This window comes from Candoia aspera, chromosome 7 (assembly GCF_035149785.1).
Source record: "Candoia aspera isolate rCanAsp1 chromosome 7, rCanAsp1.hap2, whole genome shotgun sequence".
Taxonomy (NCBI): domain Eukaryota; kingdom Metazoa; phylum Chordata; class Lepidosauria; order Squamata; family Boidae; genus Candoia; species Candoia aspera.
Window position 1 is genome coordinate 11,869,251 of NC_086159.1, and position 27,929 is coordinate 11,897,179.

The window sequence follows — 27,929 nt, forward strand, 5'->3', positions numbered from 1 at the left end:
GAGTTACAACTAGCTAACCCCATTTTAGCTAGCTTACTGTGTGTATCCCACCAATGGACTTTTATTTATGTCAGTAACTGAGCAAACTACGTTGTGTGAATCTAGCAATCAAGCACAGCATCAGTCTAGGCTTGCCCAAAAGACAAGACTATCATAGATGAAAAGCTATAACCTATCATTACCTAATTAAATACTGGAGGGGGGGATCTTATTGCTTTCAATATTCTACTCAGTTAACTAAAAAGCGGTATTTTGATTAAAACAGTTCGGAGAAACCTTCAGAGTCAGCTCAAAACAGGAGCATCACTTTGTATTCCAACGCAGAACTGACGTGTGTGAATTACTATTGCCTACAGCAGAACAGTAAGAAATAGGTAATAAGCAAATTCTATTAAGATGCAGAGTTGCTGCAACAGAATAAGGTCACTCTTAGGAGTCCTTGCATGCGTTGCCTGTTTGAGAACTCCCAATCAATAATTTAATTTAAAACTAAGGATTGCAAGGAAGAGTGGGGAAAAATTCCAAAACTATGTGTTTCCTAGTGCTGCATAGCTAGCTACAGAAAATGCCTGGAGCTGTTATTTCTGTCAAAGGAAAGTTTATAGACAGGAAAGAGTGATCAAACTTTTGCACCTGCGATATTCCCAGTTTTCTTATCTTGAATCTGTATGGAAATAACAAATACACATTCAGATTTGAAGAAAGATGTTTTAACTTTGTACCATGTAGAGATTATGTCAAGCTTCACTGAAACATACAATCTGACATACAGTTGTGTGCAACTGTATGTCCTTTTCACGAAGGTGACATCAAAATAGCCTCTATTTTTGCCATCTGTTCCTATGCATAAGCTCATATATTATAAATGCATCCGATTGTCACCCTCAATTTTTTCTTTTACTGCAGATGAACACGATACTGTAATGATTCATTCTTAACATTTAGAATGAGTCATTTAATGCTATGAATATCACAAGTTTACAAACAAGAACAGCCCAGCACCCTGTTCCAAATTCTACCCACAGTCTTCTTCCAGTTATTCCCTGGCACCTGGTATTTGGAAACATGCTGGTTGACCGGGGAGGTAATCACCATTGACAGCTATTATAACCAATGGCGTCCATCTGCCAACTCCTCCAAAATCTCCGCTGGTAGCCTGGGGAATTCTCTTGAGCAGTTTTTTTTTGGGGGGGAGGGGAGAGATTCTGTTGCATGATCAGAAATCCTTTTGTAGAAAACTGGATTTCAGCCCTGGGAACCTTCCATGAATTTGTTTAATCTTGTGCTAAAGTCATTATACCTCAAGGAAGCAAATTCTGTATTTTCACTATAAGTGGAGAGAAAATCTGTCTGATCTGTTAAATTCAAGTGCCCATGTGTGAGTAAACTGATCTAAAACCTGTGTAACACTTCAGCAGATGTATAACAACATTCAATCTTTTAACTAACTAGTTTATACATGTCTGATTAGCACGGACAGTAGAATACATTTGCTTAACATGAATAATCATGACCATACAAGACATTAAGATATATTTAACATGTGTATTATTTTTCTTGCTGAAAACAATTTTAATCAAGTTTACAAAACTCTGAACAAACAAACAATTCATTTCACTATCTCAACTTCTGACCTTTTAAAGGCAAATCTGCATTTTATTTTCCTTTACTTGGAAAAAACGCTGACATTTCACTGAAAGGACCTACTCTGATCAGTAAGCATGGAAGATAATCGGATCAGGAGAATGGCACTCCTGTTTACATATAACCAATGCTTTTTATATCTATCTAGTGGTTGGGACAGACAAAAAAGCTGCCTCCCATTCTGGCTGCATGCTGCTGAAACCTGAACTTGAAAGCTACACCTAAGTAGACCTTTGTATGAAGAAAATTAAGACAAAGACTCCTTCCCAGTTCTGCCATTCTGGTTTCCAAGGATTAATATACAGATTAAAGTTTCTACCCCGTCCTGACCACAGATAAAGAAATGAGCTTTTTTTTTTTTTAATAAATGACACTGGCAAGTTATAGTCATTTCAGACTCAGTTCTGCAAAATTCTTCATCTTTTTGTACTTTATAAGAAAGCATGTAATTCAAACCAAAAATTCAAGGCAGTTCCTGAGATAAAGGGAAGTGATAAGAGCTATCATTTCAGAGAAAATGTCCTATCCAAACAGTCTGAACTATTCTGGGAAGTCCTTACTATATTGCCATGTTGGTTTCTCCAACTTTAATTCAAAGTAAGCCACCTAAGATACAGAGAGAAAAATTCGAAGTCATGCAAATTACTTTTGTATGAAATACTACCTCAGAACTTTAGACCCTAACTTAATTATGCAATCAGGTCAAATCCTGGAAGTAAACATCAGACCAAACAGCAACAAAAGCAGCTCAGATCAAACTGCATCTTTTAAGTCTATACAAAGAAAGCTTCATTTCCACTACAGTACAGTACCTACAATTTTCTTTTAACCTGCCTAAAAACAATTAATGTTAAAGAATGAAGCGTTGTTAAATATGAAGTAAAACAAATATTCTTAGCTTGTATATATGGAGTCTCATTAGTATTAAAACAGAAGACTCCATGATGCTCTGTCTAAATGCAACATGAAAATAAGAACTGCTGGATAAAAACAAAGCATCAGAGTGTTACAATATGTAATAATGGTGTTTCCTTCAGTTATAAAAGCTACGCCTTACCTAGCTATCCACTGTGTCTAAAACACCTCTCATGTAGGACATCACAAGGACTGAATCAAGTCAGATCATCTTGGGACAATTTCCAAACATTATATAATTTAAACATTTACTCTGTGGTTCCTTCTCCCAGGCTTTCCCACTGTGGCACTACCAGATGCACAGGGCATGTAATTCACAGAATTCATAGGAAAGTCTAGGAGATACAACTGATAGGAGGAGGTTAGATTGCTTTATGCAGCACTTATGAAAGTGTGACATTTAATCAAAAGCACGTTTAACTAAACCATTTTGTCCAGATCCATTGCCCATTCATAAGCAAACATTAGCCTTAATTTGAATAGGCAAATCTATATAAATCCAGCATAACTGACTCCCTATCTTCCAAGAAGAATGTAACATTTATAATCATATTGGCAGATCACTTTCAACATTGATGTAAACTGAAATGAAAGTCATAAAGACATTTAACTGGGCTATCTTTTTTCTCATATAAAAGCAATGATTAATAATGGTAAAAGAATGTAACGGACCTTCAGTCACTAGCTGCGTCGCTCTCAGAACGTACTAACAGTGTCACTGGCACTAGGGGCTTTAATTATCCTTAACAGAAAACTTTTATTATGCCAGAATGAACATGTTTAAAACTAATCAGGAAGATTCACAACCCGTTATTTCAAAATAAAACACAATTACTATTATTAACTCCGTGATACTATGTACATCATGAAAAATTCCCAGCACAGTTCCTTTTCTAAAAATATCTTCTGATATGGAAAGTGGAAGCTTTCAGGTTCTCCAGGGCTCTTCATCTGGCCCACTAGTAAAATACTGGGGGAGGAAAAAAAGTCTCTGATGTTGAACCCATGCAGGAAGAGGTGGGAAGAGGTAGCGGAAAAGGCTGGCTGTATCAACTGTATAGTTCTTTTTCCAAAACACATTTGAAGTTGCAAAAAATAAAATTTAGAGAACAAGGTTTTATACTGCCCACCATATATTTTACACATTGCAGAAAAAAATGCAGACCTATATTAATTTATAAGTTAAAGTATCTTTTTTTGGGGGGGGGGGAATCTACAATAGTTTAAATATTAGAGGTATGGCTTACTTTTTCAAAACTAAGCACAATTTAGGCATATTATCACTGAACTTTCCCAGAAGCTATGCATCCACCCTGATTTTCTATAAGATTAAATTGCAAGACACAAAGCCAGAAGCAGCCCAGCAATTTTTATATCTACCTTCAAGCCACATGTTTGATCCTAAACCACAAATTTTGTTATACGTGCAGGACAACTAAGTACTAATTTTATATTCTGCATTAGTATGTTTCATGTTTCCTCTCTATTCAGCCACTTTTTCATGAACCAAAGCAGCTTTCTGAACTTCAGCGCTGGCTCACTCTTGCAATTTCTGTTGAAATGTAATTCCCATTGGATAGAGTGCTGTTGTTTTAGTGACTAAATGGAGAACAGGTTTAGGTTAAAATAGTAATACAAATCACCCAGATGACTTTTTCATCTAATATTTATACCAGTATTCAGTTCTACTTGAATACAATTACCCTTAAAAACTAAGAACATATGTACTAAAAAGACCCCGAGATTTTTTTAAAGGATCTACTCTTGTAAAGCCTACAGAACTAAGAGGCTTAACATAAAAATATAAGCTGCTGTTATACACCTACCCTTCTGTTCTGAAACAAAACTGGTTTTCATACATTGCAATAAGCTCACTTCTATTAGTAAATCCAGTACGACTGATGCACACACATTCAGATATTTAATGTGACCTCACTGGGAAGGTGGGGGGCAGAGTATGAATTACCTCATTCAACTATGACGGGAGGGTTTGACTTTAAAGAAATCTTCAAAGCTAAAACATCCATTTTTTTAATCAAATGGGGTACAAGAGGAGAGCGATGAGGGTCCACGAAACACCAAGGGGGGGGAGAACATGTGCAGTTAAAAAAGGGGGGCTCGCCTCTTAAGGGGCGTCCCGTGGCCCACATGGGGATGTAACACAACCCCCAAAGGGCGCGGACAAGGGGGAACTACAGCCCGGCGTTTGCGGGAGGGAGCAACAGGGGCGCCGCCGGCCCGCTACCGACCTGTCCTCGGAGTCCATCCGGCTCAACGGCTCCCCGTCGGAGGAGATTTCCAGGCTGCCCCTGCGGCCGCCCGACGTGGCACTGCAGGAGCTGCTGCCGCCGCCTCCGCCGCCCCCCGTGCCGTAGCCCTCGTCCGCCCCGGCCGACCCGCCGCAGCCGCCCGCGTCCCCCTCCGCCGCTGCCGCCGGGGCCGCTTGCGCAGTCGCCGTCTCGGTCAAGCCGCCGCCGGCGGAGCCGTCAAGCCCGCCGCCCGCGCCCGCCTCGCCGGAGCCTCCCTTGGCGTCGGCCTCGCTGCCGCCGGGGCTGAGCGAGCGGGCGTCGTCGGTGCAGCAGCCGCTAGAGGAGCCGGAGCTGCTGCCGGCCTCGGCCTCCTCCTCCTCCTCCTCGTCCTCGGCGTCATCGTCGTCGTCGTCCTCCTCCTCCTCGTCGTCGCCGTCCTCCTCCTCCTCCTCGTCGTCGCCGTCACCGGCCTGGCTGGCGCTCTCCGGGCTGGGCTCCGACATGCTTTCCGCCCCTTCGCCGTTCAGCGCCGGCGGGGGCGGCTCGGCCTCCACTCCAGCCGTGGAGGAGGAGGAGGAAGCGGCGGCGGTGGCGGCTTCGCCCTCGGCCGCCTCTTCGGCAGCGCCGCCGCCTGAGGGCGACGCGGAGGAGGAGGAGGAGGAGGAAGGCGGCGGCGGGACTGCGGGCGGCTCCGCCATGTCGCTCAGCTCGGCCGCCATGACGTCTGGGAGTCGCCGCGCCGCTCCTGCCCTCGGAGACTCAGAGCGAGCCTAGCGCGCGCGCACGTGTGCGTGCGTGCCGGGAGGAGGAGCCTGGGCCGACGAGGGGGCGTGGCTTCCCTTGCGGTTGCGGGCAGGGGCTCCGCGGCGCTGCGCGCGGTATGGAGGCCGCCTGCAGGCAAAAGGGTTAGGAGGATTCGCGGAGCAGAGGGAGGGAGCGCATGCGTACCTGTATGCTGGCAGCCCCGTCACCTAACCCAGTGTTTCTCGACCTCGGCAACCTTAAGCGGTGTGGAATTCTGGGAGTTGAAGTGCACACATCTTGGAGTTGCCAAGGTGGAGAAATCCTGGTGTAGATGCCAGAAGATCTATGTCTGACATATTCTTTTGAGTTTTCTTGATAATGAATAAGAAGCTTGGTAAACATTCTTGGTAATGAATAACAAGCTATTGTAAGAATTGAGATGGGAGAAACAGTGAAGTAGAATAAGAAAGAGAGGGAGGTAAGAACTCATATTGTCCATGTATCTCTTTTTAGTAAATGTAAGAATGGTAGGACTGGAAGAGAGGACATTGGAGAATTGGAGAGTGGAACACTAACTGAAATATGCTGTTGTTTATTCGTTTAGTTGCTTCCGACTCTTTGTGACTTCATGGACCAGCCAACGCCAGAGCTTCCTGTCGGTCGTCAACACCCCCAGCTCCCCCAGGGATGAGTCCGTCACCTCTAGAATATCATCCATCCACTTTGCCCTTGGTCGGCCCCTCTTCCTTTTGCCCTCCACTCTCATCAGCATCTTCTCCAGGGTGTCCTGTCTTCTCATGATGTGGCCAAAGTATTTCAGTTTTGCCTTTAATATCGTTCCCTCAAGTGAGCAGTCTGGCTTGATTTTCTGGAGTATGGACTGGTTTGATCTTCTTGCAGTCCAAGGCACTCTCAGAATTTTCCTCCAACACCACAGTTCAAAAGCATTGATCTTCCTTCTCTCAGCCTTCCTTATGGTCCAGCTCTCACAGCCATATGTTACTACAGGGAACACCATTGCTTTAACTATGTGGACCTTTGTTGTCAGTGTGATGTCTCTGCTCTTAACTATTTTATCGAGATTTGTCATTGCTCTTCTCTGAAGGATTAAGTGTCTTCTGATTTCCTGACTGCAGTCAGCATCTGCAGTAATCTTCCCACCCAGAAATACAAAGTCTTTCACTGCTTCTACATTTTCTCCCTCTATTTGCCAGTTATCAGTCAAGCTGGTTGCCATAATCTTGGTTTTTTTGAGGTTTAGCTACAAGCCAGCTTTTGCACTTTCTTCTTTCACCTTCATCATAAGGCTCCTCAGTTCCTCTTCGCTTTCAGCCATCAAAGTGGTATCATCTGCATATCTGAGATTGTTAATGTTTCTTCCAGCGATTTTAACTCCAACCTTGGATTCCTCAAGCCCAGCTTGTCGCATGATGTGTTCTGCATACAAGTTGAATAGGTAGGGTAAGAGTATACAGCCCTGCCATACTCCTTTCCCAATCTTAAACCAGTCCGTTGTTCCGTGGTCTGTTCTTACTGTTGCTACTTGGTCATTATACAGATTCTTCAGGAGGCAGAGAGGATGACTTGGTATCCCCATACCACTAAGAACTTGCCACAGTTTGTTATGGTCCACACAGTCAAAGGCTTTAGAATAGTCGATAAAACAGAAATAGATGTTTTTCTGAAACTCCCTGGCTTTTTCCATGATCCAGCAGATATTGGCAATTTGGTCCCTAGTTCCTCTGCCTTTTCTAAACCCAGCTTGTACATCTGGCAATTCTCGCTCCATGAACTGCTGAAGTCTATCTTGCAGGATCTTGAGCATTACCTTACTGGCATGTGAAATGAGTGCCACTGTTCGATAGTTTGAACATTCTTTAGTGTTTCCCTTTTTTGGTATGGGGATATAAGTTGATTTTTTTCCAGTCTGATGGCCATTCTTGTGTTTTCCAAATTTGCTGGTATATAGCATGCATTACCTTGACAGCATCATCTTGCAAGATTTTGAACAGTTCAGCTGGGATGCCCTCGTCTCCTGCTGCCTTGTTATTAGCAATGCTTCTTAAGGCCCATTCAACCTCACTCTTCAGGATGTCTGGCTCTAGCTCACTGACCACACCGTCAAAGCTATCCCCGATATTGTTATCCTTCCTATACAGGTCTTCTGTATATTCTTGCCACCTCTTCTTGATCTCTTCTTTTTCTGTTAGGTCCTTGCCATCTTTGTTTTTGATCATACCCATTTTGGCCTGGAATTTACCTCCGATGTTTCTAATTTTCTGGAAGAGGTCTCTTGTCCTTCCTATTCTATTGTCTTCTTCCACTTCCACGCATTGCTTGTTTAAAAATAATTCCTTATCTCTTCTGGCTAACCTCTGGAATTTTGCATTTAATTGGGCATCTCTCCCGCTATCACTGTTGCCTTTTGCTTTCCTTCTTTCTTGGGCTACTTCTAGTGTTTCAGCAGACAGCCATTTTGCCTTGTTGGTTTTCTCTTTCTTTGGGATGTATTTTGTTGCCGCCTCCTGAACAATGCTGCGAACTTCTGTCCAGAGTTCTTCCGGGACCCTATCTACTAAGTCCAGTCCCTTAATCTATTCTTCATCTCCACTGCATATTCCTTAGGAATATTAGTGAGCTCATATCTAGCTGATCTGTGGGTCTTCCCTAATCTCTTTAGTCTGATCCTAAATTGTGCAAGAAGAAGTTCATGATCTGAACTACAGTCAGCTCCAGGTCTTGTTTTTAACGACTGTATAGATGTCCGCCACCTTTGGCTGCAAAGGATGTAGTCAATCTGATTTCAGTGTTGTCCATCTGGTGAAGTCCATGTATAAAGCCGTCTCTTAGGTTGTTGGAAGAGAGTAGTCTTAAAGATTTCATCTTTTTTCTTCCTAGCATTTTTCCCACAGATGCAAGGTCCGCTTTTTTGGATCAACTGAATGTTGATCCATTGGTTGTGACAGGAATTGACCAACTACCTTGTCGCCCAAAGCTGATATTGGGTGCTGAGAGAGAGGGGCTGTCCCAAAGTCACTCAGCCTGTCCTAACAGTGAGAATCACACTGAGACGAGGAGCAGTTCTCTAGTGTTTATTACTGCTACATAAACAGAATCCTAACAAACTGAATAAGCATGGGAAAAACCCAGACATATAAACCCCAAAAGCTAAGGCGGGCCTGATCTGTGTCTCTTGGAATGGCTGCTTAATTCCTCAGTACTACGCATGCGTTTTCCACCCTGGATGGAAGCCCCTTCCTGCTCGCCATCATTACTCATGACACAGCCGGCTTTCATGCCTAAGGTGGGACTAGAAGTCTCAAAGCTTAAAAAAAACTTTTTTTTTCATAAAAGATTTCATTGAGAAAGTAAAAAAAAGATCTAATGTCAGATATTACAAAGTCAAAGAAGTAAAGGAAGTACACATTTTTAATTTTCTTAGACAAGATAAATAAAGAGGGATGATGGGTGGAGAAGTAAAAATGAGGTTAACCTTAGGGAGGAAAGCAATGACAAAGTTAGAGAAGATCATAAAGGATAAAGATAGTTCTTTGATAACAAAAATCAGCATGGTCCTTCCTTTGGTGATATCTGGCTGTGAAAGCTGGACATTGAGAAAGACTGAAAGAAAGAAGTTGGATGCTTTTGAATTAGGAAACTGGTGACAAGTTACTAAGAGTTTCATGGACTGCAAGAAGAACCAGTCAGTCAGTCCTGGACTAAGTAAAAACTGATTGCTCTCTTCAACTGATGATCACAAAGTGGAAACTCACATAGTTTGGATACATGATACAAGCAGTTGACGGACTAGAACAAATGACTATGCTTGGCAAGGATGAGAGAAGTAGAAGGAGCAAAAGAGAATGGATAAATTGATGGATGTGATCAGAGTAATTATAGGACAGCCCTTGGAAGACCTGCAATTTATTATTAGAAATAGATCAAGATGACAAATATCTGACCATGCTTCAGTGAAATCTACCTCCAAAACCCCCATTTGGGTATCCCAGAAGTTCAAATAAATATAAAGCATATGAGAAGATGGGGAGAAGGACAAAAAACACCAAATAAACAAAAACAAACACAGAGAGACTTGTTTATTTATTAATTTAGATTTAGATCTCTAAAGCTGCTCAACTCAACAATGACTCTAGGCAACTTACAAATTAAAAACAAAATCGCAGTACCAGAAAAAAATATTATTATAACAGGAAGGGCAAAGTTACATCATATGAAACCCAATATAATTCAGTCCAGGTGGACACACACCCCAACTATCACAGAGCCGGTCTTCAAGGCCCATCTCAAGGTAAGAGCTGTTGGAATCAATGGTATGATACCTCTGGATCAATGACACTGGAATTTCTATTAGCTTAAAGGTTCATATTTCTTCATGAGTTGACTTCAATTGTAAACCTAGCTATTATGTATATTGTCTGAATAAGTTGCAATCTTTTGTATGCCTGCAACTCCCACTGTAAAAATTCAGCGCAGTGTCAGAATTGAAGCATTTTAAGGCTTTATCCTAAGCCAAGCTGTTTACTAAGAAGACATTTGGAACTGTTTGTGCTTCACTTGGTTAACCAGAAGTGAAGACAACTCTTAAGTTCTCTCTCTTTTTCATACCCATCCATACAAATAATGATGGTGTTCTGAAGCACTTTGAAACATCAGCATAGAAAACGGCAGGGTGGGGGAGAGCAGGTGAGGCTCTTTTCCAGTTATAGAGGAAGAACCCTACACTTCATGACTCACATCTACATGTTACAGTCCCTCTAGACCCATCCTTAAACAACTGACCTTCTTCCACTTCACCTTAGGACTTGACAGAAACTGCAGCTGCAATTCTAGAAACAAATTCATTTTGCATTTTTAATAAAAGAAAAGTAGAAACTAATACCTCAGCAACATCTATGGAGAACTGTCACTGACTGGTTTGCTATGGAAGAGGAATATGCAGCTGATAACATAGAATTTGCTGTGACAAGAGGTGGCAGTGGCCACCAATTTAGGTGTCTTTAAAAAGAAGACAAGTTAATACAGGATTAATCTATTAATAGCTACTTGTCAGGAGAACTGCCTGCTCAGGACCAAGGACAGGATGACTCAGAATAATAGTAGTTGGAGAACAGCAGCCAGGAAAATAAGTTGCTCACTTGTTCTGGATTCTGGGTTTCTCATAGGCTGGACCAGATCGGTTTTATCCTGCTTCTGACTCTATAGGGCATTTCTTATGACCTTGGTGATAAACATTTCATAGCAGAAATATATTTTCTCACTCATACCGACCAATGTGGGATATTGTTGCATTCTTTTTCCAAGTAGTGCAAAAATTAACTCTCTTTCGATGATGAAGCATGGGAAACTTAGTAGCTGGAGGTCACATATATTGCTAAGTAAAAAAAAATATATAGTTTGCTGTGCAAGCCACATTGACTGGATCGCTTACACTTCTAAGATAAATCGTGAATCATGGCTGGATTCACACATGCGATGAAAGCCATATAAATTGTGTGTGAATTCAGACCCTCAGTTGATGATAGTTGAGGGATATACAAAGATAGAAGCAAAACATAAATGGAACATGTCCCCCATTTCCACTATATCACTTACTGTAGCTAGAAATGCCACTCCCTTCTTTATAACCAGACAAGCGTTACTCTCAGATCCCTTTGCTCCTTTTTATGGAGTATGCAGAGCCATTCAAAGGCATTCACATCAGTTCAAGGCGAAAATGACGGTGATGGAACTCTTCCTTTGAACAAGCATTCCTGATTCACACAACCATTATATGGTTTTCTTTGGTTTTGAATAAGGGTTCTGCAGAATCAAATGCAGAGCTCCTCCTGAAAAAGTTCCCAAGTTCTGCTTTCATGGAGAAACTGGACAAGAAGAGAAATTCCATTAATGAGGGCTGCAGCAACTTAGATGGGAAATATTGAAGGAATCTTCCACTCTCCAGGAGAGGTCTATGTAAAGTCTGAGCCACCAAACTCTAGACAGTCCGCTATCCGGGGTTCATAAAATAACATGCCATGGCTAGCAAATAAAGAGGGAATTGTCTTACACAACATACCTACCCAGTGTGCTGTTTTTCTGGACTATTTGTTTATTTATTATTCACATTTCTACCACCGCCCATCTCCCCCTAAAAGGGGGACTCATATTTATCTTATGCTTTTGTGAAATAGACCTCTGCTTGTGTTGAAGGAGACACTTTAAGGAATCCAGGAAAGAATGGAATGGAATTCCATTAGGGCAGGCACTACTCACTGTGGGAATACTTCTTTTGCTGGATTACATTATTTATTTTTAAATCATTTAAAACAGGACAGGGGATGCCCTCTAATGTTGTCGACCACAATTCCTAGCAGCCTCTACCTGTGGTCAAGGGGATCAGTGCTGGAAGTTCAAGTTCATCAAGATCTGGTTTGCTTATCCCCACTGTAAATAAACCCCTTAACATTTCTGACTCTGGAATCCTTTAATTCTGTGATTAATAATAAAATCCATCCTCTCCAGAAGCAACATATTGCACACACTGGCCATTTTGTGCCACTTATGGGAAATCTAGAATTTTCCATCCAGCCCATAGTTCTACCCATTATCTTGAGGAGCTTTGTTGGTGTTTATTCGTTTAGTCACTTCTGACTCTTCGTGACTTCATGGGCCAGGCCATGCCAGAGCTTCCTGTTGGTCGTCAACACCCCCAGCTCCCCCAGGGATGAGTTCATCACCTCTAGAATATCATCCATCCACCTTGCCCTTGGTCGGCCCCTCTTCCTTTTGCCCTCCACTCTCCCTAGCATCAGCATCTTCTCCAGGGTGTCCTGTCTTCTCATGATGTGGCCAAAGTATTTCAGTTTTGCCTTTAATATCATGCCCTCAAGTGAGCAGTCTGGCTTTATTTCCCGGAGTATGGACTGGTGTGATCTTCTTGCAGTCCAAGGCACTCTCAGAATTTTCCTCCAACAGGAAAATTGAGGAGCTACTTGGATCTTATTTCCTGCCTTCAGTGTTTCACCTAGTTTTGTTAATATTGTTTTCTACTACAGATTAAGGTTACTATGGTAACTAATCATTTTGGCCGGGTGAAAAGGTTGAATTTAATTGTCCCCTTTTCACGTGTTAATGGTTGCATTGCCTAAGGGAGGAACTTGCCTGAACTTGTTTTAGTTTCAGTTTCCCTTCTGGGTAGGCATGTAGAGAGTTAAGCAGCTCTCACTGAGGGCCTGTAAGAATGCAGAAGCTTTTAAATATGTTTTGCTTTCTGTAAATAAAATTATTTTTATAGAAATGCCTGGTGTGTGACTTTTCTGATCTCTCCTGGGCCAAATGCTTTCTAGCACTCTGCCAACAGGTTATGGGCCCAGTAAGCAGCCCAGTAAACCCAGTAAGCCCAGTAAAACCCCAGAGAGAATAGAGAGATCAGCTCCACACCTCATGCACAATTTAAAGGCAGGTAGCAAAGACCTGTGAAGATTTTCTTTGGAGCCACCTGGGGATTTTCCAGCAACTGCTGGTCTACAGGACAAAGAAGCCAGCTGAGGTGACTTGCAAAAGAAGGAAGAAGCCATGGCTACCTCCCAGCCCTCAGCGATGCCTCTGGAGTGCCTATCAGAGACCAACTATTGGGCCCTGAAGATGGAGATGTATCTTTGCAGAGAGAATCTTTGGCTGCCAATTGGTGAGCAAACCCCCTAAAATCCCAGTGCTGAATGGCTTAGACAGGATGAGTGGGCTAGAGCCACCATTATCCTGGGAGTTGAGGACAATCAGCTAGTCCATGTGCGAGGTATGCAGTCTGCAAAGCAACTTTAGGATGCTTTGAGAGACTTGTATATAAAGGCAACAGCAGGGAGTAAAGTTACCCTGACAAAAAAGCTGTACAAAGCCTACCTTGCAGAAGGAGATAGCCTTCCTGAGCACCTGCATCATATTCAGCAGCTGTTTGTTGAGTTGCAGGAGAGAGGAATGGAATTTACACCTCTCACAAAATCCTATATCCTCCTGTCCTCACTGAATGAAACGTGGGACACGCTGATTTGTACCCTGGAGGCTATGCCTGAAGCAGACCTCACCCCATCGTATGTTACACAGCGCTTACTCGCTGAATGGGAGAAGAGAGAGGAAAGATCCCCCCCATCTCTTCTGGAAAGCTGCAAGACCAGAAAATGAGGGAAAAGAAGGGAAAGGAACCTGAGGCCACAGCGCTAGCAAGCCAGCGATGCTTCACTTGTGGTTCAGCTGGACATTTGCAAAGAGACTGTGCCATGAGATCCAAGAGTAGAAAGACAGAGAAGAAAAACACAAGGGCAACACAGAAGAAGGCTCTTCAGACAACCCAGATTGCACAGGTTGCTGAGAAGGGTAATTCTGATGTATGGGTGTTAGATTCTGGGGCCAATTGTCATTTATGTAATTGTAAAAGCTCTTTTGTGTCACTGTCTAAAACTGAAAGACCAAGTGTATCTTTGGCTAATGGGTCTGTGACCAAAATTATGGGACAAGGTGACTTGTATTTATCCTGCTTGGGAGAAACTGTAAAAGGTGTGTTGTATGTGCCAAATTTACAATCAAACCTTTTATCTGTGGCACAATTAGCTGCAACAGGGTATGTCATAACATTTAAGAAAAATGGTTGTGAGTTACGTAAAAATGGAAAATTGTGTGCTACTGGTATATTAAAAGACTCCTTGTACATTGTGCAAAATGCAAGGAAGCCAAGCTGCAAGGCTGCAGTTGGCAACACGCGATATCATGACCAATGTGTACACCTGATGCACAGGAGATTTGGTCATGCTAATTTCAAGTATATAGCACAAATGCCACAGCTGTGTGCTGACCTAAAGATAAAACCCTGTGACAAATACTTAGATTGTGTAGTTTGCAAAGAATGCAAAACACTAAAAGCTCCTGTGAGTAAGCACAGTGACAGAGTTACAACTAGACCTTTGGAAATTGTACACTCTGACATTATTGGTCCTTTTGCTCCAAGTCTTGGACAAGCAAGGTATGCAATGACCATCATTGATGATTTCTCAAGATACACATTTATCTACATCTTAAAACATAAAGATGAGGCATTTGAGAAATTCAAAGGTTTTGTGACATGGGCAAATAGAAAATTCCCTAGGCCTGTATCTGCACTCCAATGTGATAGAGGAGGAGAGTACCTTTCTCACAAATTCAAAAGGTTCCTAGTGGAAAAGGGGATAGAACAAATTCTTTCTAACCCTTACACCCCTCAGCAAAATGGTGTTGCTGAAAGAAAGGGCAGAACCTTGCAAAATGCAATGGAATGCATGCTTAAAGATTCTCATCTATCGTTTAAGTATTGGGGAGAGGCAATATCTACTGCCTGTTATGTCCAAAACAGATTGTATAACTCTGTGATTCAGGACACTCCATTCCATTTGTTTTATGGTGTGAAACCAAAGATAAACCATCTTAGAGTGTTTGGTAGCACTGCTTGGGTTCATATTGCAAAACAACAGAGAAGGAAAGGAGGCCCCACAACAAAGAAAGCCATCTTTGTTGGCTATGAACAAAGCCAAAGGAGCTACAGGTTCATAGTGGGAGAGAAATTGATAATTAGCAAAAGCGCTTCTTTTGCTGAACAAAACTGGGGGAGATTAAATTCTAGCTCTCCAGTTGATCTGACCACCACAAGAGAACAGCAAGGACTCGCTGATGGTGATCTTTTGCCTGATGAGGACATTAAACCAGAAAAGCAAACTGAAGATCTGTCTGAGACAGATGCTTCTCAGGAAAGTGATAGGAGTCAAAATTTAAGCCCTGTATTACCTCACAGATCTCAGAGAAGTAATAAAGGCGTTCCTCCATCACGTTTTCAGGCTGAAACAGTAAAGGCTTTTCACATATTCACAGAACCTGAGTCTTTAGAACAAGTGAATGCTTTACCACCTGAGATTGCACAAAATTGGCATTCTGCCATGCAACAGGAGTTAGCATCCTTGAAAGAAAATAAAACATGGAAACTGGTAAATCTACCTCCCAATGAACGCTGTCTAGGTTGCAGGTGGGTTTTCAAACTGAAAAGGGATGCTGATGGCAAAATCCAAAAATATAAAGCAAGGTTAATTGCAAAAGGGTTCACTCAAAGGAAAGATTTAGACTTTGACAAGACTTTTGCATCAGTTACTAAAGGTGAATCAATTAGATTACTGTTAAAAATTGCTTCACTCAAAGGAATGTCAGTTCACCACTATGACATTCAAACTGCATTTCTCAAACCACAAATTATACATGCAGCAACCCCCTGGCTATGAAAAAGGGGAGAATCTAGTCTGTGAACTGCAGAAGTCGATCTGTGGGTTAAAACAAGCTGCTAGATCCTGGAACCAAAAATTAGATGAAAAACTGCAGAATTTTGGTTTTGAAAAAGGAAAAGCAGATCCATGTGTATATATGAAGAAAGACAAACAAGGCTGTATGTATCTGTGCATTTATGTTGATGATTTGCTGCTGTTCACATCAACAGAAAAACAAAGGCTTGATTTTGAAGCCTGCATGAAAAGCCATTTCACATTAAAAAGCCTTGGAACTGTAACAAATTACCTAGGTTTGGAAATACACACGGAGAAGGATGGTAGTTTTCTGTTAAACCAACGTAGTAAAATTCAAAAGCTCCTAGACGATTTTAATATGCAAGACTGTAAACCAGTCTCTACTCCGATGATAACAGATTTTCAGAAAGATATAGGAGAAACTCAATTAACTGAGGCAGAGAAATATAGATCTGCAATTGGAAGTTTACTGTACATTGCAAATCACTCTCACCCAGATATCTCAAATTCTGTGGCCATTTTAAGTAGACAGGTAGAGAAGCCTACATCTACTGGAAAAGCAGCATTGAAGAGGTTAATGAGGTATTTGCAAGGAACAAAGAATTATTGCCTGAAGCTAAATGCCTCTGGAACAGAGAAATTGCAGGCTTTTGCCGATTCTGACTGGGGAGCAGATGTCAGTGACAGGAAATCCACTTCTGGGATTTTAATTCAGTTTGCTGGGTCTAGCTTAGGCTGGCATTCTAGAAACCAAACACTTGTTGCTCTTTCCACTGCAGAAGCAAAGTTGTATTCTCTAACACAAACCTGTAATGAGGTTATATGGTTTAAACATTTGTTAAAAGACATAGGCATGGAAGTGAACCAGCCTATAACTGTTTATGAGGATAATCAAGCTTGCATTGCTATGGCAAAATCTGAAGCCTGCAAAAATAGGACAAAACATATCGATATTAGATATCAATATATCAAAGATATGATAAGCAAAGGAGAAATAATGTTGAAATATTGTGAATCAAAAGACATGATTGCTGATATTTTAACCAAACCTCTTGCTGTACCAAGACACAAAGAGTTAACAAAGCAAATTGGTTTGCATCTTATTCTGTAGTATAAAAAGGGGAGTGTTCATATTGTTTTCTACTACAGATTAAGGTTACTATGGTAACTAATCATTTTGGCCTTTCTAGCACTCTGCCAACAAGTTTCTAGCACTCTGCCAACAAGTTTTCCCTAGTCAATTAAATTTAGCCCTGTCATATAAGTTGGACACTGCCTCCATCAACCAGTGAGCAGGATCACAATTGGGTTGGTTTTCTGCAAGAGGAGGAACAACTGCAGATTTATTTCCAATCTTACTGTGGGTAAGATTGGAAGCTTTCTGATATCCTGAAGCTGTAAAAACCAGCACAAATTTTTGTTGGAAATAGGAAAATGAAACATGCCTCTGCAAGTTCAGCAGATCCAAGGTGGGTAGAAAACATACACAAGCCTCCACGTGCATACTGCACATATGCACATACAGTATGTGTATACCAGTGCAAGGAACTTTGTGCCTGAGGAATGAATGGATCCCTGTGTCAAGCCGCACACAGGCTGGGCAAGATCAAGGGAGCAAGAACTAGACAGATTTCAGCTGGGTTTCTCTAATGTTGGTCTTGGGGTAAATACTGAGTTCAGTAAGGTGAATTGAATAATTTGAATAATTTGAAAAGCTTCTTTCCAGGTTTCTTGGCACGTGGACTAAGTTGCCTTTGATAAGATAAGCAGACTTGCCTTCTGTGGCTTTATGGTTTTCATCTAGTCCCCTTTGCATTACTTTTTTTTTTAACTTTTCCAGCCTCCTCGCAATCTGTCACACCATTTTTGCCCAGAGTGACTTGTTGAGATGGTCGGCTATAGAAAATAAACAAATAGACAGACTTTGCCAGTTAAAGGTGTTTTGATGGTTGCTAATGTTTAATATGCATTTACTAAATGTATCTGATAGTTATATCAAGCTGAACTGAGTGGCATATGTGCTGAACTGAATGGCATATGTGCTTGCTCTGATCCAGAGCATGCTGGGTGGCAGGTAAACTGGAACTTACCCACAGTCATTTCCATCTCCCTCCCTCTCAGATCTGATAACTTTTTATTTTAAGGCAGGAACAGTTGGGGAGACTTTCAGGTAAAGGACTCAACTACACTAAATTGCTGTTTTTATTTTCTAAGTTGGCTTGTGGGGGCCTTGTGGAATCCAGAGGAATTCTTGGAAATAAAGATAATATTAGGTACTTCCCTATGGAAATATCAGGGAGGGAAGGGGGAGCTGCTAGCCAGTGAAAAGAAGGCTACAGCCACAGTGGCACCCAGGGATACCATATCTGGGAGCACGTAATGAAACATTTTGCCCAGCTTGTCAAATATTTGCTGCTGCCAGGAGCTGGTCATCAGAAGGAAAAGACACTTGTAGAGAGAAACTGCAAAATCCATTTCTGGTCTGGGCTCCAAAAACCTGAAGCATCTTCTGTTAGCAGGCTGCTAGGACAATGGACCTAAATGTGTACCTTTAAGGCCTGCTAGGGAAAGTTAAAATAGATTGGGCCTCAAGGTAACAACTGCTTTTCTTCTTGGGTCAACTGTGCCCTGCAGCTCCACAGTTCTGGCTGTTGCCAGCGAGCACCAGAAGTCCGTCTCTGCTTGGGATGATGTGGGATCAGTGACAGAACTCCTCTGTCAGCTCCTGATGCTCCTGGCTGAGGTTAGTCTCCCCCACCCCCAATTCTATTGTGCCTTTTCCCAAGGCTTCTGCTCAGAGCCCCTTCTGGGAGCCCATCTGCATTCCTATGCAAGATGCCATCAAGGCATGCCAGCTTTCATTTCTCAAACTCTGGGGGACAATCGTAAACAGCAGGAGAACAAAAGCTGTTGGAGGAGGGGGCAAACTGCTGGAAAGCAGCAGCTGCAGTTGCAGCTTTTTTTTAACTCATTGCTAAGGGCCCCTCAGCTTCCCCTCAGCTCCCCCCCTTCCATCCTTCCCAAATTTTTCCAGCCTTTGCTTCTAACCCCTTAATCCACTTGGTGCACAAGCTGGAAATGAGCTCAGATTGGATTATTTCTGGGTGACAGCAACGAGCAGTAATTTAAACAAGTTTGCCTCCCCCCACTTTTTTTCCCCCTGGGTTTCCACAGGCCAGAGCTAGGACTTTCTGGAGAAATAATTTAGAAAGCCAAAATTTTCCAACCCTGAATGCTGCTTTCCCCCCCAATATTTCTATATGGAGGAAATTCAGTTGGCTTGGTGAGGAAGGCCAGGGTTCTGGTTCTGCAAGAGCAAAGCTGACAAATAAAAGTCTGAGGACATCATGTCTATTTCTCTTCTGTGGGAGGGAGGCAAACACTATCATCGGATGAGACGGGGTACATGGGAACCAGCAACTCATCTGAGAGACCCTACCTTTCCCAAGATTAGAATAGCATTTTTTAGAGCTAGATTTAATATCCTCCCATCAGCACTCCTGCACGGCAGGTATAATAAAACCCCCTTAGAGAGAATTTGTACATGTGGCAAATTGGAGGTTGAAAACATCTCTCATGTTTTATTGCGCCGTAAATATTACAGGGATACCAGATCAATATACGTTCACCCCCCAATACAAAGATTTCCAGGGAGACCAGACAGTTTTTATGAGAACCATCTTCTTCAGGACTCAAAACCAGCCATCACACGTGCAGTAGCGAAATTTTGTGCTGCCGCACTGGTAATAAGGCAAAACCAGTTAAAGAAGTAGGGATTTTTGCTTACTTTTCTATTTTTATCAATATTTGGTTTAGTTATCTTTTAATAAGCTTTTGAGGATATATTTTACAATGCAGTATTAGGATACAGTATTAATATATTGGATCTATTGATGTTTAGGTAAATATGTTATTATTGTAATAAGGATCTACAGGTTATAATTGTTTTAATTTACAGTTGCCTATGTATAATTGTACTCATTTGACTTATTTTGATTTTATTTGCTATTTTTATTAGTTTCATGTTGCTGGTCATTGACCAAATAAACATTATTACTGAACTTAGTGTTGGCTTCACAACCAATCTAAATCTAGGTTCCAGTCAAAATCTTGGGTTTAGAGAAGGAATATTAGTGCAGAACAACTGTTTTACTCCTTTGGAATTGCTTAAGTATTGCCCAAGCCTTCTCTCTTTCATATACTACTATCTGCCTTGCTATGATTGCTTACGAAGTTCCTCTAACCTTATGAAGTCCCATACGAGGTTCAGGTACTTGCAGGCCAGGTGTATACCTGAACTGACTGTTAGTGTCACAGGGATATGTGGAATAAGTTCATCTCACCTTTTTTTTTTAATCCTCCAGACAATTTCTGTCTCTCCCTTTTCTTGTCCAACACTCAGTAACCCAGAGTGTTACCAAATTCTATGCAGCATAATATAAGGTCAGACATGAGATCACAGCAAATTCTTTGTAATGTCCTTACAAAAGTAGTGGATCTGGTTAGGTGAGATTTTGAGATAGACACTATGCTGTTTTTTCTCTGGCTTTTGTCTGTCCCATGTTGGAAGTTGCTGGTGTGAAGGACATTTGCAGCAATTGCAGACAGGGCAAAAGGTAATACTACTTTATTTTAACTTCTGGACTTGGGAGAAGTATAGTGCAAGCATCTCATGAGTAAAACAAGGGAAAAGAGGCTTTTTTTAATAAAAAAATGTAACAGAGAAAAGATATGGTAATATAAAATTGTCGTAACACGGCAGATGTTAATAATCTAATACTGATCTGCCAAAACTATCAAATGAAAAAGGTCCATTTCTTAGAAGTTTATTTTATTTTTCAAATTTTATTACTGCCCATCTCCCACAAAAGAGGGACTCTTTTTATCTATTTTATTTTATTTATATTTTATTTTATTTTATCTTATCTATTTTATCCTCAATAGATAACTATCCCAACTTTCTGCTAAGGAATTCAAGGCTATGGAAAGCAGAGAGGGGACTGATCAACAGGTTCCATTTTTGAGCAGTTGCCACGGTGGTTGGAATTTAGCCATCCTGATGCCAAGTTGTGCTAGGTATCAGGTGGGTTGAACAAGTCCATCTTTATGCTGAGGAGACTTTGAGCTAATCACAATTTCTACTTTGCATTGCTGGCATGGGGAAAAAAACTGGAGAATGACGACTATGAATGTATACCATCTTGAACTCCTGAAGGAAAGGCCAGATATAAATAAAATAAATAAATTACAAGTGGACTCCCCCTCTTTTTTCCCCCCCAGGAACTAGTGAATGAATTTATACTGCCATCAAGATTTGGTGGTAAACACAAAGCTGAGTCTGTATTATCAGATGGCCAAATGATTAAATCTGAGAATGATTTTTTGTTTATTAATAAGAACATACAATGCAGCTTTGTGTGTCCTGTAAATGAAGCAGCACCATTGGGGACCTGAATAATTCCAGGGTGCATAATGAGTGAAAGTAATTTTTCCCCCCCATCTCTAAATAGGGTTTGCTTGCGTGAGGGATATGAAAGGAAGGCGCTTGCCAGCCCTTTCGGAACAATAGCTCCAGATGGAAGGAGATGTAATTGATTTTGAACAGCATGAACATCTGTATGGTGTGTGTCCTGCTATCCCAATGGGCCTCGCTTTGGGCAGGGGGAATCCCTTTCTCCTTGCCTGTACAGCTATCAGCCACATTATGTAAGAACAGCCAGAAACTTTGGTTTCACAAGTCAACTGTTTTAAGCGCTTTCTCTCCGAAGTTTGAGCTTAGCAGTCATAACTGTGTTCCGCAAAGCAGCTAGTTTTAACAAGGCAAAAGGTGGAAGAGCAAAAGGCCCGGTGAACGAAGCCCACTGTTGTGTGAATTAGCTAATTTTCGAGCCACTAAAAGCATTGTCAAAACTGTGTCTTGCTTTATGAATCCAGCCACGTTCCTGGAATTCAATGAACTACATGTGGAAAGCTCCATGTCGGTATCCCATTCCATTCTTCTTTCACTTTAGGTTTCCTTCACATGTTCAGAGCATCACGTTTCCATACCCACTCTCATATTTGATCCTCATTCACTGGTGTCCCCCAGTCTTGCTAAGACTGTAATTCTTAATTTGGATAATACAGTTTTCCTATTCAGTAATGAATTATGACTTGTTTTCTGCTTGGAGAACAGGGAAGGGTAAAGCGGCTAAGGGTGGAAATGGAAGATCTCCAGAAGACTTCCCTTATTTTTCCAGCTACAGTTTTATTCCAAGACCTTGAACAAATCATGACTTTTTTAGAGTCACCCATTAAAAAAAAAACTTACACAACAAACATGTAAGTATTTTCCAGGTCTGCTTGGATGTTAGGATGTTGCTATTGTTTTAGGACCAGAAATATTGGAACAAGGATAACTATTTTGGCATTTGGCCTCTAGACCACCACATTGAAGTTGAAAGGAAACACACACAGATGGGAGCGAAGTCAGGACTTTCGGCTGTAATTCAAGTGGGGCACTAACCATTCAGGAAGTACAGCCAGTGGCATACACACACTTCAGTGTGGTGGTGTAAAGAGGCCAAATGCCAAAACAGTTATCCTTGTTTCAATATTTCTGGTCCTGACTGTAGTTCCTAAAACTCCACAACTGTTCAATTACATAGGCCTTGCAATACTTTTGTTTACATGGAGGATAGGCCAATCATGGTGGCTAACTGCAGTTTATTCATTTGTTAGATTTATAACCCACCTTTTCTCCAAAACCTCAGGGTGACTTACAAGGATCTGTGTCCTTGTGCGCCTCTTCATTTTATCTTCACAAGAATAGACCAGAATAACTTCATTAACAGATTTTTTTCCCTGATGTTTTGAAATGAAATTCTCATTAATCCTAACCAGCAAGATCAATGGTTGGAAGTAAGAGCTGAATTAAGTTCAAAATAAGTGTAGGATTTGATATGACTTCTGTTGCTCTAAATCAGCCTTTCTCAACCTTTTGACCCTGGAGGAACCCTTGGAATGTTTTTCAGGCCTCGGAGAACCCCTTCACATTCAGGCTCAAATATATGCTGGAAGTTACAAAATTATTTCATTTGTTTTATGGGTAGGCCTGTATATACGCATTAACGGTGTTCTTAAACTAAAGAATGAAACTTACCTCTTCAATGTGAAGTTGCCCACATTTGAAATATTTTTTTAAATAAATCTTGATCTCCCAGAGAACCCCTAGTGATCTCTCACAGAACCCTAGGGATCCATGGAACCCTGGTTGAGAAACCCTGATCTAAATGCTAGCCATATGCACTTGTTCCTGCTTATAGATTCCTCAGAGAATGAGAGAATTGTTCTGCCCTTTTGGTTGCAAAGGCTCATTTTTACAGTGTTTCGTGAATTGCTTCTTAGACTTTTGCGGTTCCTTTGTCAACCCGAACCTTATTACCCACATCATGTGCAAACACTCCTTGGATACTGTGAAAAGAGGGAGTGACTGACCCAAAATCACATAGTCAATTTTATAGTTGAGGGGTGGATTAAACTAAGGTCTCCCTGATCCTTTTTGACATCTTAACTGCCACACCATCCTCTGTCCTCTAGGGTGGGATTAAATGAAACTATATTTGCCTTTGGCCTCATCCATCCCGGCTCTTCTTATTTTCTCAATTAATTGCACAATACACAAGATAATGAGATCAGGAAAAGAAGCACACTCAAATACAGATTTTTACCTGAAGTGAATCAGGTGAATGACTCAATGGAAAACTATTCCAGAAGGTGTTCTGAACCTAGCTAGGAATCTCTTAATTTGAATGCCATAGTTGGTCAGTTATTTGGGCCAAAAGAGAGCTTGGACAGCCTCACAGAAGCAGCCAATTTTCTTACCAAATACGTAGTAAGGGATGAATTGCTGCTCCTCTAAAAATAGGTCCCTTCCTATCAATTGCTTGTAATTTAATATTTATGACTCTTTATGTTTTCCTCTGTTTTTTTCCTTGAGGTTAATTATTTTTTTGCCTTGAAATCCTTCAATCACTTGAAATTACTTAATTTTGCTGCTTCAGAAATATTTATCTATTAAAAAACAACCACCACCAAGCACTACATCTGTCCCTAATTTGACAGATTAAACAATAAAAGCTCCAATAAAAATGAAATAAAAATCCACAGTGATGTGATCAGAGCTGGTCATGCCTGTTTTTAGGGGACATCTTTAGGATTTTATCCTGCCTGTGCATATTGGAATAGACAGCCTTTTAGTAAATAGTTCACATAACACAGAGGGAGGTGATCAGGAGAAGTTAGTTTATTCCAAAGCGAAGTCAGAATTGTTTGAAGCTAAAACTAGCCCATTCAGGATTAACTGGCTGGGTTAATTAACTCAGATTTGGATTGTACACTGAACTTCTCACTGCTACGACCTAGTTAAACATCATATGAGCAGGGCCAATCAGGGATTTTGTGCACACGTTGCGTCAGTCTGGCAGTTTTAATCTATGTGACAATCATAATGTCAGGTTTACTACAGGTGTACTAATCCAAGGAAGCATGACCTCTTTTATTTAACACGACAGAACTACCACCCCAATGAACACAGACCCTCAATCCTGTGAGTGAAATTTAAAGCGAGAATATATCTTATGCAAATGAGCCACTTAAGCTGTATGATCAAATTTATAGCAATCTCTTAAAGGACTGATTTTCCACTTTTAATCATGGAAACTGTCATAAAGAGGAAAAAGTGTGGCACTGCTAGATCCTTTCCTCTAATTAGAAGACATTATTTTCTGATTCTATTCTCAGTCAGCTGTGGCCTGGAACTTCATCTTACGTTTACTCATCTGAATTTATGCATTGGGAGGGACATCTTCATAAAGTTACAGTTTCAGCAAAGACTCCGTCACTGTATCTTTATCTGGTGCAGGAGGGGATAGTGGCAATAACTCACTAATTACGGTTAGTCCGAGATGCAGTTGACTGTGCCTTAACTACCTCCCAACATTGGGAGCATATTACATCTATACTGCAGGCCCTGCACTGGTTACCGGTTCAATTCCACACAATCTAAAGCCCTTCATGGCTTGGAGGAGACCACAGGACCGTCTCTTCCAACTGATTTCAGCCCATCCTGTTAGATCATACAGGGAGGGGCATCTTCTTGTCCCATATTCCCAGGATGTCATAGCAGCCAAAACTAGAAGGTGCTGCTTCTCCACAGTAGGGCAGACACAAGGGAATGGGCTTCCCACTAAGGTCAGAGCGGCCTCCACCCTGGTCGCTTTTAGGAAGTTATAAAAACAGAACTTTTCTGAAGAGCTTGTTAGGAACATCACCTGCACCTCTTCTTCTTCTTCTTCTTCTTCCTTTTCTCTCCTACTTTGATTTTGTTTTTGCAATTTGAATTGTATGTTGTTTTGATTCTGTGGGTTTTTTTTTTAACTGTGACATTGTAACGGCCAAGAATCATGAGATTATGGCAGGATAAAAACAAAAGCAGAAAACAAATAATTCCTGTTAAGATTCTCATTGCTAGAGGCATAACATCCACACAGCAGCTTAAGAACATCAACATTTATTTATAACATGATATAAAAGAAATGAGATATGAACATTTGCATTTGAACAATAAGTGGTTTCTTATACTTACATTAGTTGTGCTCATTGTATAATATATACACAATGAACATAATTACATTTGTACACAAACTTAACTGCCAATTGAATATACCTGCTTGTTGATACACACACCCTATTTCAACAGAGGAAGAGCCCAGTCCCTCCAGATCCATTTCTCTTCATAAAAAAAAGGCAAAAAAAGTAAACACTAGCATTCATGAGTATGCTGGCAGCAGAATGGCGGTAACTGACTTTGCAATCTGACTGTGATGTACTTACAGAACAAAAAAAGGACACATCTTAACTTTGCAATAATTAAAAAAAAAAAGGCACATCTTAAATAGAGTGTGGTATGCTTATTAATCAAAAAGTGAAAATGAGACATGATCAGCTTCGGAAAGAAAACATGTTTAAGTGTTGACAGTAAAAGAAATCAATAAGGAAGGCCCCAAAGGCAGCAAATTTAACTGAGTAATTCCAAATTCAAAACCTTTCAGGAGGGGAAGATTCTGATTGTAGGCCGCACACAGGAGGAAGAGAACTCTCAATTGTGTGGATGGAATGAATACGTAGCAGCAACAGCAGCGGGCTGGTGACAGCGGAAAGAGCTCCGAGTTTGTTGAGGGTACGGTGGGGATATTTAAAGCTCTCTTGGAATAAATGTTTTCCACAACGTGATAAAATGATGCTCTATGGACAAAAGCATCGGAACTATGAATTTCATAGATTTCATAAAAGTGACTGTACAGCGTCTTTGTCTCTCCACAGGTACATTTTGTAGGTCAGCCATGTATGGTTTCAGCAGAAGCCAGGAGGGCTGAAAAAGAAAGAAGTCTCTGTTGACATCCAAGAATCCAGGGGAAGGGGAAGATTCTTTTTTGAAACTGGACTGGTAAAAATGAAACATTTTCTAAAATCTCTGATTCTCCAGACAGATCAGGGAAAGCAGAGGAGTTTTCCATACTTAGTCAAGGCAAAAATAGGATGTGAGAAGAGGCATCTCGTTTGACAAATAATGTTTTAAACTAACATTGAAACTGATGACAAATACCCCTGAATATTACCAAATTATGAGGACAACTTACATATCATTTAGAGAGAACTGAAATCATTTGGAAGAAAAGTATTTCCCAGAAGGCCTAGGATGGAAGGAACCACTACAGCAGCCTTTCTGGGCATGAGCATTCTCCAAATATGTGGACCAATTCCCAGAACTGTCAACAACAGCCCTGAAGTTCACCCACCCAGAAGGTGCCCAGGTAGGAGATGACTTAATTGCCCTCTTCCATGAAGTGGGGTTGTTCATTTTTTAAAAAACCCTTTAGACCAGCCTTTCTCAACCTTTCGACCCTGGAGGAACCCTTGAAATATTTTTCAGGCCTTGGGAAACCCCTGCACATTCAGGCTCAAAGATAGGCCAGAAGTTACAAAATTATTCTGTTCGTTTCCTGTGTAGGCCCGTATAGATGCATTAACAGTGTTCTTAAACTAAAAATAAAGAATGAAACTTATCTCTTCAATGTGAAGTTGCCCAATTTTGAGATAATTTTATAAATACATCATGACCTCCCAGGGAACCCCTAGTGACCTCTCACGGAACCCTGGGGTTCCATGGATCCCTGCTTTAGACTCAGGGATGCAGCGTTGAATCTTGTAATGCAGAACAGGTTCTCAACTGCTTTGTACCAGACATCTCAGAAGTGCTTCTTATTGAGATGCCAAACTTTTGCTTACTACTACTGTGACTTAGGGCTTACTTGACTGAATGCTCTTTTATCTATGACCAATGACTTCAAGACAAAAAAAATTTAAAAAACCCAACAAGACAAAAATATGCCAAAGATGTAAGGTGAGCGGTAGAGTCCTTTCACTGCGGACAGACAGTTTCTGATTAAGTCCTTGGCATCTCCAATTAAAGGAGCAGGTAACAGGTCATAGCAAAGAACCTTGGAGAGCTTCTTGTGGTATACAGATCTGGGAAACTATTTACCTGAATAAAATACGAAACCATTTTAGATAATTTTAGATTTCCTAGCCATGCCTATAAAGCCGTGCCTAAAAGACCATGCATCCATCTGACTTCCTCAGGCAGTGTTACAAGCCACTGAAAAAGACCTTGCTTCCTACCACTTTTATTTTCAAAGTTGGCCAGAAGGGCAGCTGAAGTACAAGCATGCCTGAGACATGTTTTGATAGTCCATGGATAGGAAACCAAACCTGCTGCTGTGGAGTTTCCCTTTGAAGTCTGCGCCGGCATCTCGAATGGAGAAACTGTATCCTCCTGTTGCTCTTGAAGTCTGCTTTTTTCACTCTCTTCTGAGCTTCTTTCAAGCTTGTGGTTTACTACTGGGGCCTCATTCGGGCTGTGGGCAGAGGGGAGATTTGAGTTTAGAATTTCTTCTAACGTGTAATTAGGTTAACCGATACTATATCTCATTTCAATAAAGTCTGTAACACAAAATGATGACTGGGA

At 41.2% G+C, this 27,929-nt stretch overlaps 1 protein-coding gene and 1 long non-coding RNA gene across 6 annotated transcripts in view; both read right to left on the reverse strand.

Annotated features, from left to right (window-relative positions):
• Positions 1-5,567, reverse strand: part of AEBP2 (AE binding protein 2) — a 43,722-nt gene extending 38,155 nt beyond the window's left edge. For all 5 annotated transcript variants that reach the window (XR_010068337.1, XM_063308973.1, XM_063308972.1 and 2 more), the window contains exon 1: positions 4,809-5,567. Coding sequence is in view for 4 of the 5 variants with exons in the window: in XM_063308973.1 (XP_063165043.1) it covers positions 4,809-5,527 (719 nt within the window). In the remaining variant the exon portion in view is untranslated. The remainder of the gene's footprint in view (positions 1-4,808) is intronic.
• A 19,829-nt stretch (positions 5,568-25,396) lies between these two features.
• On the reverse strand, positions 25,397-27,813 carry LOC134501355 (uncharacterized). Its single transcript, XR_010068346.1, has 2 exons — positions 27,674-27,813; positions 25,397-26,273 (listed from the first exon to the last, which is right to left on the reverse strand). It is a non-coding gene; the product is annotated as an uncharacterized LOC134501355 (long non-coding RNA).
• Between the last annotated feature and the right edge of the window lie 116 nt (positions 27,814-27,929).